Below are 17,317 nucleotides of genomic sequence, written 5' to 3'. Positions count from 1 at the left end.
AAAGAAAACATGTATTTGGCACTGAAGTTCTATTCTCCTGTTTCCCCCTATTTATTCTAATCCTTTTAAGGAATTCTTCCAATTAGAACATCCATTCCATCTAAGGTCTTCACAACTATTTACAAAAATAAGCTTCACCAGGCACTGACATTTACTACCTAACTCAAGGGTCACAAATTCAAATGCCCACAAAGAAGAAGAAGAAAACACTCAAATTTAAGAAAAACAGAATAAAAATGTATTTGAGAGAAAATAGGAAGTAGGGTGGTGAAGACTACTAAAAACTGGACAGCGTATGCCCAAACCAAGATGGAAGCTACTACTCAGTTTGACAGATGCTGCCACACGGGAGGGCAGTGTCAATTCCCATGTTGCGTGCTCTTGCAAATATTTAAGAAAAGCAAGATACTGAGTTTTGTGGGCAATATCTCAAATCCTCAATACTAAAAAAGCATGTATTGTTTGAATCAAGCAATAAATGTCTGCGGGATGTATCTGGAGCCCAATGCCACAAATTTCTCAACTTTCATTAATTCTTAAAAGAGACCTCTATTATCTATTTCACTAATGAGTCTGAGTTTGCTTTACTTTTCATTGAGACGGGGTCTCACTATGTTGGCCCAGGATGGTCTTCAACTCCTGGTCTCCAGTAATCCACCCACCTCGGCCTCCAAAGTGCTGATATTACTACAGGCCTGACCCATCGCGTCCAGCCTAATGAGTCTATAATTATTAGTCTCATTAAATTTGCACGTATACATGCATTTCAATTGATAAGGCACTACACCCTATTCTTAATTCCTTTCCTTTTTTGAACAAAAGTCTCCTTTTAATCTGGATTTCTTCCTCTTATTGTCTGTATTTAAGAATGCTTGTCTATTTCATCTTTGTATACTCTACCCCAGCAATACTTTGCATAGAGTAGGTGCTCAATGAAAAAAACGCATCATCCAACCTTCAAAGACCTGCTAATAAAGTATTTACAATATCCTTATTCCAAAACAAATCACATAATCTGCCCTAACAGCTCTGAAAAGCCAAGTGACTCTGAGTCCATAATAGGACAATCACATTCACACTAATTTTGACATAAACTGGGTCAAAACATTTATAACATACCTCACCAAAACCACCAAAGTACTCTCTTATTTTCTCTTCAGGTGTATCTGGAGAAAGGCCACCAACAAAAATTTTTTTAACCGGCTCTTTTGTTTTCATGGCTTTGGCCCTTTTAGGATCAATCACCTTCCCATTCAATTTATGTTCTTTTTGATCCATGACCTAAGAAAATTGAAGTTTTCATTTAAAAAATACATATCTTCACTAAAGTTCAGAGAATATTAATTTACTTAAAAGTAACTATAAATACAGATAATGCCAAGCATGTGTTGACTTGCTCAAGATTAAACTGTCAAGTCATGGTGGTGATGTAACATCAACTAACATATACTAGTGTTTAAATCTAAAGGTAAGAATGGTAGGACATACACAAATTTAGCCAATTACTAGATAACCATTACCTTTTAACTGCAATATATACAAACATGACTGCTACTTCCCTTTAGCCCAGGATCAAAATGACGATTCAGTTAAAAGCTGCTTGCCTAACAAAATTTCAAAATATGTACTTCTGTGAACTGTTAAAACACATCCTTTTAACTAGGCATCTTTAAATCTATAGTATCTTTAAAGTTAATTTCAAAATTTAGCAGAGCCTGGAACCCAAATTATTCAGGAAACAATTCCTGAACCTACCTCTATCTTCATAAAATGTATTGGGGCAAGAACTATTATCTTCCTATACTATCAAAAGGGGGAACCACAAATAGGCAAACTCATTGTATCAAACTATCCATGTTAATATTTTATATTATTAACTGATCAGAACACGTAACACACTACCTTATCTACACTCTCCGATTCTTTAAATAGCACAAAGCCAAAACCCCTTGATCGCCCTGTGATAGGATCTAACTTCAGAGTGCAGTCTACAACTTCACCAAATTTGGAAAAGTAGTCCTTCAGATCTTTCTTTGTAGTGTCCCAGCTAAGGCCTCCTATAAACATTTTCCTGTAAAGACAAAAAGCAGTATTAAAATGCTTAAAAAAAAAATTGCCTTAAATATTATCCATATCAATAACACACCTTCTCCAAACTGCACCAGTTTACTGGGCAGTATATTAAAACATCATTCTTCCTACATAACCACACATCAGGAACATCATATTCCAAAAAGCTGGCTTATTACTGCTGCTCCCGGATAATTACAAAATAGTGAGCAAGCAGCAAACTAAGTCTTTCAACTTGCTAAAAGATAAGCGTATACCCAAAGTAAAAATACTGTACATAAAGGTTTTCCTTAGATTACAAATTAAAAAGTTAACAACAAAAAAACAGAATCTTAGCTTCAAATTTCTCTTCCAAAGTTTATTAAACTTGTTAAAATGCTATGCAGTTCCCCACTGATCTCAGCAACCAGCATTGGTGTCTATGCTGAAGCTCCTTTTCTATGTTAACAGTTCTCTCATTAACAAAACTCTTAGCACATAAAATGGAAAATTCTACATCTCACAATTAACTTGTGAACCAATTTTTTTGATGTGCTAAGAGTCCTTAAGACAAAAGTAATGTGCAATATAAACAATTTCGTGACAATTATCCATTGAAGCACAATCCACTAATTAACTTAGATGATTCATTTACAGTAGAACCTCAGTTAACCAGCAATAAAGTATTTAAGCTTTTAAAATGCAAAAAGTGATGGTTGGTAAGCAGAAAACCACCAAGACACTTTAAGACCAAAGGTATATACTCAAAATAAAACAAAAGATTTTAAGGTGAAATCTTACTAACATTACAGCAAAACACCAGAAAGTTCAGATCTGGCAGCTTTACGTATGCTCCCTTTGTGCAAAAATGAGTTAATAAATGAATAAAAGGCTACCCTATACCTAACCACCTTTCAACCCTTTAAAAAGACAGGACTGGAGGTTTTTAATTTTAAGGGTAAACTGTCAGAATTTGTTATGTAATGGCTAAAAATGTCACCATGGGAATCAAATCAGACTTGCTCAGCATTTTCTCATCTTTTTAACTGGGGAGGGGTCCTGGGTGGGGACTGGGATGTGACACCAACTCAGTTCCATAAAGAAATTAAAGGCCTTTTATTAGGAAACATCTCCATCTTGTGGGCTTTTAAGATATTGCCACTAAGGCCCATTCTTGGAATAAAAGGCAATTGTCCCTTGAATTAGGGTCTTTCTTCACTTCCTCAAAGACACCTGATTAACTGAGGTGTTACTGATCTTACTATCCTACCACAGTCCTGTTTCACTTCTAATGAAAAAGCAAACTTTTAGTGCAGAGTAAGTCTTAGGTATATACTGCACTTCCCACTTCAGGTTAGCTCTTCAACTCACATGTATTCTAGAGCTGGGCCATTTATATGCTTGATATTCAGGACTTCCTCAAAGTTTCCAGGCTTGAAGTAGCATTTATAAAACAACTCTGGCATTTTATAATCAAATGAACAAAAACACCCATCATGTTTTGTGTATTTGAAATGTTTATTTCTTGCCAATTCCATGGAAGAAATTTGAGTTATTTTCTCAATATACATTTTCTTTAATTTGAAGTGTGTACCTTTTAATATACAATCTTTATTTACATACTTTGCTATAAACACCTTATTTTTAACTTACAGGTCCAGAATACTTCCTTCCCAGACAGAAGTTATTTACCAACGTTCACCCTGTAAAGGTGAGGGCACTGTATTTTTTAATGAGAAAGAGAACTGACTATAAAGCAATGACCTCTTGCTAAGATTAAGATGCCCATGACAAGTTCCACCAACAGAAACAACTTCAATTGAGATTTAACTATTAAATCACCCTTTCCGTGATTACAGAAATTTCTCAATAATAACTAACAAACTTTGCAAGTATTTCAGCCTGAACACAACAGTTCTAACAAAAACATTTTTTAAGCTGTTGAAAGGCAAGAAAATTCTCTGTCTGGTCTATTCAGATATGAAGACAGAACTAGTTTTGATCTTATTTAACCAAAAAGCAATGTTTATATTGGGAAAAAATATCCTTAATTTAAAATTATTAAGAAACAGAAAACAATTACAAAGAAATAAAACACCAAGAATAAGGTATGTGGTATTATTATTCTGAAGCCCCAAATGTTTTTCAGACAAGCAGCAGATTTTCTTAAATATTACCTAAGCATATCACCAGTTGGCCCAGCAAAGTGCTCTCCAAATGTACGCCCCACCTTTAGTATGGTAGTTGTTTAATATGCCTACCTTAGAGCTACAAGGGTTCATTAAAGATGCTCTCACTCCTCAACTAATAATCAAGTATCACTCATCCAGAATAAAAAAAACTTCAGCTATACAGCACTTTTGGAGAATAAGGAGCCAGTTATTTATTCCAACTCCCTTAAAGCACTGCCTGCCTTCTCTTTCCCCAATTGTTTTTAACCTTCAACCATTTGAAATGAGATTTTTTTCTAATAGCATCACACTTTTCTGCCTTCTTATACCTCAAATACAGTAATCATAATTTAACACTATGGCTCAGTCATCACTATTTTGCTAATTTAGAATACCCACAGGATCTTCTAAACTTAGCTATTTATACACCAACTCCACCTCATTTCTTCACAAGTTCTACTTTTCATTTTTACCAGATCACCAGTTGCTGTTCTAAAATGTCTGCCTTCCATTTTGCAGAGTAAATAGCCAGCTCTCAAACTTTTCAAATTCTGTGTTAAGTCTCTAAGCAAGCACCTAAGTGGCTCTTCTTTGAGACAAATGTATTAATATTTTGGCAGCCCAGAACACTCTGGCTTTTCCTTCTGCTCTAATTTAAAAAGGATGCTGTTCTCAGGCTATGCTTAGGCTTAAAAAAAAAGGTTGCTGAACAAATAGTTGAATATGCTACAATGAACACAAACTGTACCAATTCCATTCCATCTTTACTAAATGGAACATATTAATTCCATTCCATCTCTTTCTGTTTTTGGTTTTTTTGTTTTTTTTTTGAGACAGTCTCACTCTGTTGCCCAGGCTGGAGTGCAGTGGCACAATCTCAGCTCACTGCAACCTCTGCCTCCCAGGTTCAAGTAATTCTGATTTCTCAGCCTCCGTGGGAGGCTGCACCACCACGCCTGATTTAGTTTTTACATTTTTAGTAGAGACAGGGTTTCCCCTTGTTGGCCAGGCTGGTCTTCAACTTCTGGCCTCAAGTGATCCGCCCGGCCCAGCCTCCCAAAGTGCTGGGATTACAGGCGGAAGCTACCCTGCCCAGCCCCCAACTCTATAGTACAGTGAGGAAAGATCTGCTAATCTTAATTATGGATAAATGGGCACTTAGTCTCTACAATGTTGGCATACATGCTCCCCCTCAAACTGATAGCATATGGTAATAATTATATATATATTTTTTTCTTTTTTAAACGGAGTCTCACTCTGTCACCCAGGCTGGAGTACAATGGCATGATCTAGGCTCACTGCAACCTCCGCCTCCCGGGTTCAAGCAATTCTCCTGCCTCAGCCTCCTAAGTAGCTGGGATTACAGGCACGCACCACCACGCCCAGCTAATTTTTTTTGTACTTTTAGTAGGGACAGGGTTTCACCGTATTGGTCAGGCTGGTCTCGAACTCCTGACTTCGAGATCCACCCGCCTCGGCCTCCCAAAGTGCTAGGATTACAGGCATGAGCCACCATGCCCGGCTAAATTATCTACATATTTTGTATGACTTATCTTGCTTTTAAAGCACATCTACTGTCTCTCCAGATTACCTCTGCTGCCTTGAATACAAAGTGTTTCATATTGCTGTCACTCCTACGTAAGGGCAAACACTTTCCAATGAAGTAGACAGAACTTCAGAAAATACCCTATGCAGCCATGTTAAAAACAACCAAAACTTGTTCAATTAGCAACAAAGATGGCCCATAACGCTGCAATAAAGTTTAAACTTCGATCCTCAGTTCTAAGTGAATCAATCCCAATTAAAATGTAGGACTTCATCTACAGTATTTTATTAACATAGCTGAATTTCTTAATCCTAGCTGTGAACTAAATACTCAGCACCCCAAGGCTGAATATGGTATTCAGTTTAAAACACCTACTCAACAATGTAAGTCTCCTTGCTTTCACATTGGCTTACACCAAATTGTAAAATTAAATGACAAGCATAAAGTTATACAACTCAGCATAGATGACTATCCAAGTGTTATGTGGTATCATTCAGGAATTTAGACTGCTTTGTGGGACATTTTATCATCTTTTAATGCAAGTTTAGAAGCAATAAAGACAAAATGTCGGGGTTTAAACCCTACCCCTGACTTTTTTAAAGACCTCAATGTCTTTATGTCTCCCAGGCTGGAATGCAGTGGCTACGTGACAGCTCACTGCAGCCTTGACCTCCTGGGCTCAGTTGGTCCTCCCATCTCAGCCTCACCAGTAGCTCAGACTACAGGCGCCCACCACCACACCTGGCTAATATGTTTGCATTTTTTCGTAGAGATCAGGTTTCACTATGTTGCCCAGGCTGGTCTTGAACTCCTGGGCTCAAGCTGCCCACCTCAGCCTCCCAAAGTGCTGAATTCCAGGCATGAACCACTCCACCTGGTCCCCTGCCTCTTACTAACTGTGTAACATTAAGAAAAAAATATGAAAGTCCAAGATTGTCTGCCCATCTGTAAAAAGAGCATACCTCAGATATTCGCAGAGGGTTAAACTAGTTAACACACTTAAAGGACACCGAATAGTCTGACACACATCCTAAATGATTGACAAAAGTTACTATTTGGAAGGGGCAAAGCACTGTAAGCACTATCTAAACATAATTTAATGAAGCAAAATTTTTATTTACTCAATGGCTTAATTTTTTAAAACTGCATAGGCTTTATAAACTTTCCAATATTAAAAGGAAAAGGCCACAATGAGTTTTATATAAACATCTTCTAGTATTTTCAATGCTGCCAACCTGAAATAACGCAGAAATTTTTAAATAGTCGTGTAAAAAATATATATTAAAAACCAAAAGGTAGGTGGTATTTCAACTAAGACCTTTTAAATGTAGCTTCTAAAATCACCTTGATGACTTGGTCTACCCTACATTTACGCCAGTAATTTTAGTAAAGAATAATTTAAAACATAAAAGGCAATATATATGGAGTAATCCTGGCTGGTGGAAAATGTTCCGATTTAATAATCCTGGCTTTTCCCCATCAATAAACTTATTCTCTGGACTATTTAGGTCACTAGGTTTTTAACATTCCCAGTCAATACTAAGTATTTTATTCCAAGACACCTCCCCTAACAAGTCTTTATCGTCAAACACCTTATTCAAGGTAAAAAGTTAGCCATTATACTCACTCCCAATTTTGGAATAGTATTCTTTTTGTGTTCTATAACTTCATTTTTATTTTTTTAGAGACGAGGTCTTGCTGTGTTACTCAGGCTAGCCTCGAACTCCTGGACATAAGCGATCAGCCTCCCAAAGTGCTAGGATTACAGGCATGAGCCACCACACCCAGCCAATCCTTTAACTTTCAAACACTTCCTAACAACTTATGATCTTACGTATGTGGCTTTATAACAAGTTCTGACAGTTTAAAAAATATAACAGAATGTCAACTTGATACACATTTCAGGTGTATAACTTAAATGACCAATCACTGTCATCTTTTAAAGTAATGTTACTCAGGCACACACCATTAATCCTTACTGAATTTTTCCACTATTTTATCCATCATAATTATTCTTCTAAAATCCTAAAATGACAAACTAAAGCTAAGTCATTAGTTACCTAAGGGGAAGGGAGGAAGTTACAATACAACTAGATAATATCACACATTAGGATAGTTATCTTAGAAGTTGTATAAAAACTACCTTGGGAGAGAGCTTGACAAGCTTTCATTGAGTTCAAATACTAACCAGCCTTTTTAGATCTGATCTGGTATATAATTCATGAAAACCACTTTTTTGAGACAGAGTCTCGTTCTATTGCCAGGCCGTGGTGCAATGGTGCAATCCTGGCTCACTTCAACCTCTGCCTCCCAGGTTTAAGCAATCTTAGGCTCCTGGGTAGCTGAGACTACGGGCGCACACCACAAGACCCACCTTTTGTTTCTTTGTTTGTTTGTTTGTTTTTGGGAGAGACAGGGTCTCATCATGTTGCCCAGGGTGGTCTGGAACACCTGTGCTCAAGCAATCTGCCCACCTCAGCCTCCCAAAGTGCTACATTACAACCGGGAAGCACCGCACCCAGCCCATTTTTTTAAAACTATTTAAATCTAATGAGACATTAAGGTTAGCTAGTAACAAATCTTCCCCAAAAAACACTTTAGTCAATAAGAATTTTGGTATTATTTCCCTATTATTAAAGAATAGGTATTTCTCTCCCCCAGCTTTCTATACACGTCAAGGTAAGTGTGAAAAATTCTATTTTTAATTCAAGACTAACATACAATGGACCAAATATTTTCAAAAAGATTTCCCTGTATTAAATCTCATTACCTCACGCTTTAGAATGAACCTAACTAAATGACTACTAAAAAGCGAAGTTGAAAAAATAAACATCTAATAAATGAAACATGACATTTTTTTTGGGAGGGGGGACGGAGTCTCACTCTGGTGCCCAGGCTGAAGTGCAGTGGCGCAATCTTGGCTCACTGCAACCTCTGCTTCCCGGTTCAAGCTCTTCTGCCTCAGTCTCCCAAGTAGATGGAACTACAGGTGCCCACCATCATGCCCAGCTAATTTTTGTATTTTTAGTAGAGACGGTGTTTCACCATGTTGGCCAGGTTGGTCTCGAACTCCTGACCTCAGGTGATCCGCTTGCCTCAGCCTCCCGAAGTGCTGGAATGACAGGCATAAGCCACCGCGCCCAGCCAACAAGACAGTTTTTTAAATAAACTTATTTTTCTTTTTTTGAGACAGAGTCTTGCTCTGTCGCCCAGGCTGGAATGCAGTAGTGCAACCGTGTCTCACTGCAACCTCTGCCTCCAGGGTTCAAGTGATTCTCCCGCCTTAGCCTCCTGAGTGACTACAGGCGCGCGTAACCACATGTCTGGCTGATTTTTTGTATTTTTAGTAGAGAGGGGTTTCGCCATGTTGGCCAGGCTGTTCTCCAGCCTGTTGGCCAGGCTGTTCACCCATTTTGGCCTCCCAAAGTGCTGAGATTACAGGTGTGAGCCACCACACCTGGCCTAAAAATAAACACTTTTTTTTTTTTAAGAGACCAGGTCTCACTATCAGAGTGCGGTGGCTCCATTATAGCTTCCTGCAGCCCTGAGCTCCTTCCTGGGCTCAATAGATTCTCCTGCCTCTGTCTCCTGGGTAGCTGGAACTACAAGCACACCCCCAACACATTAATTTTTTTTTTTTTTTAAAGAAACGGGTCATATTTTGTTACCTAGCTGGTCTAGAAATCCTGGCATGAAATGATCCTCACACCTCAAGACTTCTGAGTAGCCAGTGATTACAGGCATGAGTCACTAATTAACTTTAAATGCTTAATCCAACATCTCCCTTTTTTCACTTCACTACAAGGAAATAATGACATCTTGTATGTTTACATTTTAAATAAGCTCTCAATCAGCTTTGTAAGGTAAACTCCCATTTACCTAGAGGTTAAGGAATAAGTATTTTCCTTAACCTGAAGGTTAAGGTTCTGGTTAACTGAGATTACTACATATTCACAATTCTATAAAATTGTGTATTGGAAGTCAATTTAGGTATCAATGCTGAAGTCAGAAAACGATTTGTACCTTGGTGAATTTTTAGAATTTTCTTATGTTTTAAAATCATGTTACTTTTCAAAAGTGTAAGGAAAAATCTGTAGGAGATTCATTCCATGACATTGTCTGTTGGTTGCTTTTTGAGTATATTTTCTCACGGCTTCATCTATCTTACTCATAAGACTAAATGGGGAGACAGACTTCCTGGCTGTGTGGGCTCTGTGCTAGTCTGAAGTCTAGATAAGCAGGAGTTTACAGTCCAAGACCCAATACTTAAACTGTCACCTTGATTACTGGACAACCACCACCAGTAAATAGGAGTCTTCCCTCCCACCCCCAAATATTCTTAAATATCTAACTCCAACGTACAATATAATACTCCAGAAACTAAAACATGCTTACCTTTACTCCACAGGAGTAAATCACTGGCAGTATCAACTATTAGGGCACTGGATAAATACACACAAGCTATGAAAGCAGGCTATGGAGTCAATCTTCCTGTGGTGAGCATTGTTTCCAACACATAGATCAGCAAACCAAGTAACAAACATGTTGTATTACCTGAAACCACACTGTTGGAAGTGAAGCAACAGAAAGAGATCCCACGCTTTCAGCATCCAGTTCAGTGCCCTATCTACTAAAACGTTGAAGCAGAACTGAAGTCAAATCAAGCTTGGACTAACACAAGTTATGTTTCACTCCATTTGTAAATGTGCACACACTTGAGGTACACAGCTTCAAGTGGAATGGAAAAAAAAGTTATTACTCTATTCCTTTTTAAATGCTTTTCAAGCATGGCATGTATTATCACTTGAAGGCTAAAACTAATCACATCCTTCATGTTGGCCATAAATCACACACCGAAATAGTATACTCAAAATGTTCTCGTATTAGGGCAGCCTTACCCTAATATTATGTGTTAGGACGATGGCAGAGTACCCAGGAAATATTAAAAACATACACTGAGTTTGTAGAAGGGGTCACATGGCTTAAGGGGAAAAAAACCCAGATTTAAGGCAAAGTATGTGATCTCAAAAATAACCACTGAAAAACTTCAATGACATTCTCCAATTCCAAACTTAAAAAACCAGATTTTTAGTATCTTTCATAATAGATGAAAATTTACAATGAAAAGTATTTAATACTCCTCCCCTAAACATTCATCTAAAGATCTGAGGGCATCCATTTCTGGAATTTTTAACTTGGGAAATTTGTCAAAGGCTCCCAAGAATGCTAACACTGAGACCCATCTACTCAGGGTCTCAACTTTACTACATACAGTAAACCCAACTGTACTGAATCAAAGGCCAGTAAATTTGGCATGAGACTACTCTAAAAGCAATTATTTTACAAACCAAACAATGTTCAGATTGCCCCAGAAGCACTAAGGTGTAAGACCATAATCTCAAAAATTTAAAGCAAAAACAAGAGCCTAGTCTTTTATAATGAGACAGGCGACAACCTACAGCAGGATTCACAAAATTCCCAAATGGGAAGAATCACACTTGGGCTCATTATACACTAACCGTTAATAGGACCAGATCTACTGTCCTGTTATTAAAGAAGTATTGCTGGACTTTGGCTGATAAGTGAATGGGGGGACTTTTTTGCTTCCTACCCAATCCAAAGCAGGAAAGTCTATGTACCTACCTTGTAAAACTATCTCAAAGTTAACGCAACATTGTAGTTTCCATTGATTTTTAAATTTTAAAAACTCTGCCCTCAGATAGCTTGCTACATGGCATGTATATTTTGCCAGACACTAAGTAATTTTAAAGTACCTACCCAAATGAACTGCAGCACTGCAGAGAACAGAATGGGTCCACACCACAAAGTAAAATGAGGAATTTCAATGCTTATAAGTAAAACCTACTGATGTTAATGTCGGAAAGAGTAAATCAAAGTGAACTCAGGAGGGCATACTATGGAAATAACTACTGATTCTAAAGTCCCAGAGTAAACTGTAGAAACATCCACTAAAGGTCTAACAGGCATGCCTTCCTAAAAATAGCTGTCCATTCTTACATGCAAAAGGAAAAAAAACCTATTTCTAAAACCAACTGATTTTTAAAGTATTTTAGGATGAAACTGTAATCACTTTATTCTCAGATTTGTAGAAGGAAATGCACACAGAACTGTGTTTAAGAAATTCAATTTGGATACTGTATGTATTAACCAGTCTTATCCTCAATATTGACTATAAAACTGTTGCCCTTTTAATATCCCTCAAAATGGGAGAAAGAGAAAGGGACAGATATGGTGGCAAGCGCAGACACCCAAAAAAAAAAAAAAAAAAGGTCTGAAAGTTTTTCACTCAAAAAGAAAGTCTTAATGTCTGGAACACGATGGGGCTGCATAATTGCGCAGTTAAGGAAACTCAAGTATTAGATCCCTTAAAAATAAGAACTACATTATTTTTAAGTGTAATTCTAAAATCAACCTGGGTAGGCCGGGCGCAGTGGCTCAGGCCTGTGATTACAGTACTTGGGAGGCCGAGGCGGGCCAACCACCTGAGGTCAGGAGTTCGAGACCAGCCTGACCAACATGAAGAAACCCTGTCTCTACTAAAAATACAAAATGAGCCGGGCGTGGTGGAATATGCCTGTAATCCCAACTACTTGGGAGGCTGAGACAGGAGAATTGCTTGAACCTGGGAGGCAGAGGTTGCGGTGAGCAGAGAGCACACCACTGCACTCCAGCCTGGGCAAAAAGAGCGAAACTCTGTCTCAAAAATAAAATCAACCTGGGTAATAAAATTTTACACCAATTTTATTTTCAGTAAACGACAGCTGGTCACTATCTAAAATGTTTATTAACTATGAATATAAACATTTCTCCATTTTTTCTGAGATTATTCAAAAAAGTTGTAATATTACATCATTTTAGGTAGCAGGACAAGTGTAATTACTTGAAAGAGTCAAAACACTGACCTTCAAATTTAAGTTTATAATCATTTCAAATTATTGGAAACAATTACATGAGATTCAAAGTATATAATAATGTTAAACACAGTTATAGTTTAATCTTAATTTGCTACTCTTAGCTAGCAGTGAAATCGGGCTGTTAGTGCCAACCACTCACCAAATATAGGGAATAACATTCATTGAAACTGTGACCCCAGTCTTTTGTTTTCTCTTTTTTGCTTTTCCCCTTGCCTGTTTCCCGTCTGCTTTTTCTCCAACGTAAAGCTGGACTGATTTCAGTGGATGAGACTACAGTAATAAGCAAATTTTTAAATGTTACCCTAAATGGGCTCTTAAAATAGAATGTAGCTTGTAAAGATATAAGGTAACTGCCTGCAAGTTAGTGGCCTTCTACTCTCCAGTGGTGGTGTATAAACCCCTGAAAATTCAAATATAATCCTAAAGGCAGAAAGACTGACATTTAGGGGAAGGGAAAGGATGGATAAAAAGAACAATACTCAACCTACCAGCCTCCAAAGAGAAGTCATGCAATTGTGAATACATGTCAACCAACTGTTATTAATATTCCAGCCAAATCACACTGAAAACAAAAAATCTGGTAAGAGCTGTAGTGGAAAGCCACTTTAGCCCACCTTTGAATGGTATATATATATACACACACACACACACACACAATTCTTATGAAAAGTCTATTTACAAATATGGTAGGTAAAAGACAAACATTTTTCCATAATACACAGTGCTGCTTAAAGAACTGCTTCAGACATCTCCAGAATATTTCAGTATAACATGCATGACATTTTAAACACAACATTTTATATCAAGTAGTCTTCATATTTAGCCATTAAACTTAGAATTCCAACAAAAATATTTTTCATCTTAAATCAAATGCCAAGATTACAGTAATATTTTTTCTTGCTCGATATAAAAATATCGTTACTAATTGTTTAGCTTAAATTGCCAAACTGCAACTACATGCATTACCACAGACCAAATACCATGTAAAGGCATCAGTTTTGCCCAAACATTACACATGATGCCTAAAAAACTATATATCCCAGGTACAAGCCTACTGTATGTACTATGGTCTAGAATTTCCTGGGGATCAATGGGCAACTAACCAATACACAGCCTCTGCATATTATGACTACTGAAACCTTTATAATACAGAAATAAAATTTAAAAGTTTTACCATTCTTCCCGCTGTGCCGTCGCTGCTTCAGAGTGTCGTGGGGAGGAGTTTGAATGGCTAGGGAATTAACAACCGGTACAGCAACCAATCAAAATTCTAGTTTTAGTTTTTGACACTGTTAGGGTTAAAAACTTTTAATTCATTTACACTTCAGTTCAACAGTAGGTAACTATAAAGTCAGCTGCTTTGCGATTTGAATTATCAGGGCTAACAGAGAGCCTGCCCCAAACAGGAAGTTACACAATTAATCATTTTGGTGCCTCTGTCCAAAGAACAGAATTCAGCAAACGAAAACCAAAATGTTAAAGATTTTAAGTTTCCAAATATCTAACATCTTCCTTTCTCAACTAAGCTATATACAATTCGAGTTAGATCTGTTTAATTTTTAAAAGTTTGTTTCCCTTCCCACCACCACTCCCCCAAAACCAGCACTATCATCAAACAGCCTGACAAGAATCTGCCTAGGCTGGGTTTAACCCTATATTCCAAAGTGCTTCTCCCCTCCCCACTCTCCCTCCAAATCCTGGGCTCTTCCTCAGTAAAGGGAATCGTGTTTTCTAACACTGGGTTAAAGCGACATCTTACTGTTATATCCATCAACTCCTTTCTCTTTACAGTTAAAAAAAAAATTCAGACACACACACACCCCTCCCCATTACAAAAAGGAATGGAAGCCTGAACCCACGATCATCACTCAGTAATCGGAGCTAAGAAAACTCAACCAAGAACCCCGATTTAGTCCCTCCTGCTAACTCCCATATTATGTTCCCAATCCCAAATGCTGCATTTTAATACACTAAATGCAGATTTAGGTAGTATATACAACTGTTATTTCAATCAGAGGAAGCAAGTTAATACTAAGAAATTTGCACCAAAAAAAAAAAGGATCCCATAGCACAATACAGGATTTGTTTCTCTTAAGAGGACTATAGGCCTCCCTTAGTGGGCGGGAAAGAAATCAAGACACCAAAATAGGATCCTGGGCACCGGGAAAAAAAGGGGACTGGAGGTTGTAAAAAATTAGGTTGCACAAAAAAAGTAAGTTACAATCTGTACTAACAGTTGGGGAACCCAATAGCTGAGGGCGCGAAAAGGGTGCGCGGTTAGAATAACTCAGTGGGGTGGGGGAAGGGTAGACACTAGGCCGGAGATAGGACAGCTCCAGTCAAGTGCAGGCCCCATCGACTAGGAACTTAACCTGAGCCCGCGGAGCAAAACCAACGTACCAACAAGAAAGTCGGAGCATTTCACCGAACCCAATTTGGTCTGCACGTCAAAATATAGGGCCCGTATGAACATGCCACTGTGCGATAGCGTATGGTGAAGAAAATGAGTAAGTCCTTAGGCAAACTTATTCAAAATCCCAAGAAAACATTCGGCCTGAGGCCAACAAGGGAGAGGCAGAGGTGGACAACCTACGCGTTCCCCAAAACATGCGCTTATAAACAATCGCATCGTTTCAGGATGGTGGAGAAGCACCAAATAAACCTGAGCAATACAAACAGGGAAGCTTTTTGTGTCTGTCTGCGTTTTTACGCCCAAGACTTTAGAAAAAGGGAAAAAGAGGGGACAGCATGAAAAGAAAAAAAGGTACCCCTCGACAGGCGGGAAAAAATCCTGGCGGCTAAGTCGGTGGGAGGAGACCCATGGCGAGGGAGGAAAGGAGGGCGGGCCGAGGAGCAGCATGGTGACGGCTAAAGGTGGAAACGTGTGTGATGGGGGAGGGGGGCGATAAGCAGGCAAAGGAAGAAGGAAATGAAGGTCCGGGAAACCCAACATAGAAAAGGGAACACCAGAACAAGGAGGCTACAAGGGGGCCCGGAGAACGGGCTGAGAGCGGGAACCAGGCCTAATGGCGGGGGAATGAGGGGGAGGGGGACTAGTTGGGCCTGACTATCCTGGGCTGCCCCTTACTCACCCTTCATCCTCCTCGTTCTTACTGGCGTCAATCTTCGCCCCCTCCGACTCGGCGCTGCCCCCTTCGGTGCCTCCAGACGCGGTTCCGCCCCCGGTCCCGGCTCCGCTTCCCGCCGCCGCCGCTGCCCCCTGTGTCGCCGCCACCATGGCTCCCTCCTGCTCGCCCGCCGAGCCGCCTACCGCCGCCGTTGCCGCCGCTGCCGCCCCGTCCCCGCCGAACTGCTCCTCCGACATAGTGCTAGTGTCTCCGCCGCTGCCGCCGAGACTACACCCGCCGCTGCCGCGAACCGAAACTAGCAGCAAAGTAATCCCCGCCGCTGCCGCGCGCCCGCTCTACCTCGCGAAGCACACAAGACAGGGAAGGCGCGCGCGTGGCTGCAAAGGCTCCTGCGCCTCTCCCTGGCCTGCCCCCTTCGCCTCCCACTCTCGCGCGGCGCACACTCCCGCTCTCTCCCGCTGCACTAAAAAAGAATAAGCACCAGCGGCGGCCGCTCTTGCCTCCTCCTCGCTTTAATGGCGCCGCCGCGGACCACCTAAAATGGCCGACGGAAGAACGGCGCGTCCCGGTCACGTGATGCGAGAGCGCGCCCTTCGCGCGTCCCCCCCCACCCCTCTCCCCCTAGGTTTTTTTTTTCCCTTTCCTCTTCGGTCCCGCCCTCTCGCTCTCCTTTATACCTTCCTCTCACGCTCGGCGTCGCACAGCTTGGGGGACCTTTAAAAGGAACCGGAAGTGTCGTGAGCCAAGACGGTCGCGCGGGGACCATCGAGAACAAGGAGTGCTGTTTCGAGTAGCGGCTAGAGGGGCCCCCTGCCTCCGCCCCCGCCCTTCCGAGGATTCCTGGAGTCCACTCACCCCTCCCCAACACTCCAGTAGCAGGCGGGAGAAGCAGCACGAGGCTGGGGTGTGGCTGCATCTCCGCGAAGGCGGCCGTTCCCCGTGCAGCTGCGGCGTTCAGGTGGGGGAGGGGAGGCTCACGCCCTGCGGCGGCTTAAGCCTGGATGTACGCACTCGAGGAGGGAATTAGCCCTGAGATGTCAGCCCTGTGCCCCTGGCTCTGTCCATCCGGACGCCTGCGGAGCGCCAGGCGCCGCAGCGGACCGCGAGCGCACTGATTGCCGCAACTCCTCTTCCTGCCGTCGCCGCCCGGACTGGGTGACATTGAGGTTTTCGCCTATCGCCACTGGGCCGATAGGGCTTCTGTTTAAGATTTGACTTTCCAAGTAAGATTTTTGTTTGCCTGCTTTTCTCCTGAATTGTTTTTTTTTTGGTCGAAGAAGCAGGTAACTTGCATATCTTAAGGAAAACATCGTTTTTGCTTTGCTTTTGTTGTTTAAAGATCCTAAAAGGTATCGTGATTCCTTTACGTTACTAATAATTGGAAAGTGTGTTAAATCAACGGTTCGCTTAATGTTCTTTAGTCCTTCTACATAGGATATATAAATGTCATGAGTCATCTTTACGAGCTTTATGAGTTTGTGTTCGGGTTTGGGTTTTTTTGTTGTGTGTGGTTGTTTTGTTTTGTTT

The 17,317-nt window shown here is 40.3% G+C and overlaps 1 protein-coding gene across 4 annotated transcripts in view; it reads right to left on the bottom strand.

The window, feature by feature from the left end:
- HNRNPD (heterogeneous nuclear ribonucleoprotein D) overlaps positions 1–16,487 on the bottom strand; it is a 20,195-nt gene extending 3,708 nt beyond the window's left edge. For 2 of the 4 annotated variants that reach the window (XM_023222466.2, XM_023222468.1), the window contains exons 1-4: positions 15,794–16,487; positions 13,876–13,932; positions 1,903–2,071; positions 1,120–1,281 (exon numbers count right to left, since the gene is read on the bottom strand). In XM_023222466.2, the coding sequence (XP_023078234.1) occupies positions 1,120–1,281; positions 1,903–2,071; positions 13,876–13,932; positions 15,794–16,026 (621 nt within the window). In that variant the 5' untranslated portion in view covers positions 16,027–16,487. The remainder of the gene's footprint in view (positions 1–1,119; positions 1,282–1,902; positions 2,072–13,875; positions 13,933–15,793) is intronic. The other 2 variants (XM_023222467.2, XM_023222469.1) reach the window with 1 other exon arrangement.
- Positions 16,488–17,317: the final 830 nt, after the last annotated feature.

The sequence above is a fragment of the Piliocolobus tephrosceles genome, chromosome 3, assembly GCF_002776525.5.
Source record: "Piliocolobus tephrosceles isolate RC106 chromosome 3, ASM277652v3, whole genome shotgun sequence".
Classification (NCBI taxonomy): domain Eukaryota; kingdom Metazoa; phylum Chordata; class Mammalia; order Primates; family Cercopithecidae; genus Piliocolobus; species Piliocolobus tephrosceles.
The sequence above is the reverse complement of the archived record's forward strand: the minus strand, read 5'-3'. Positions and strand labels throughout refer to the sequence as shown.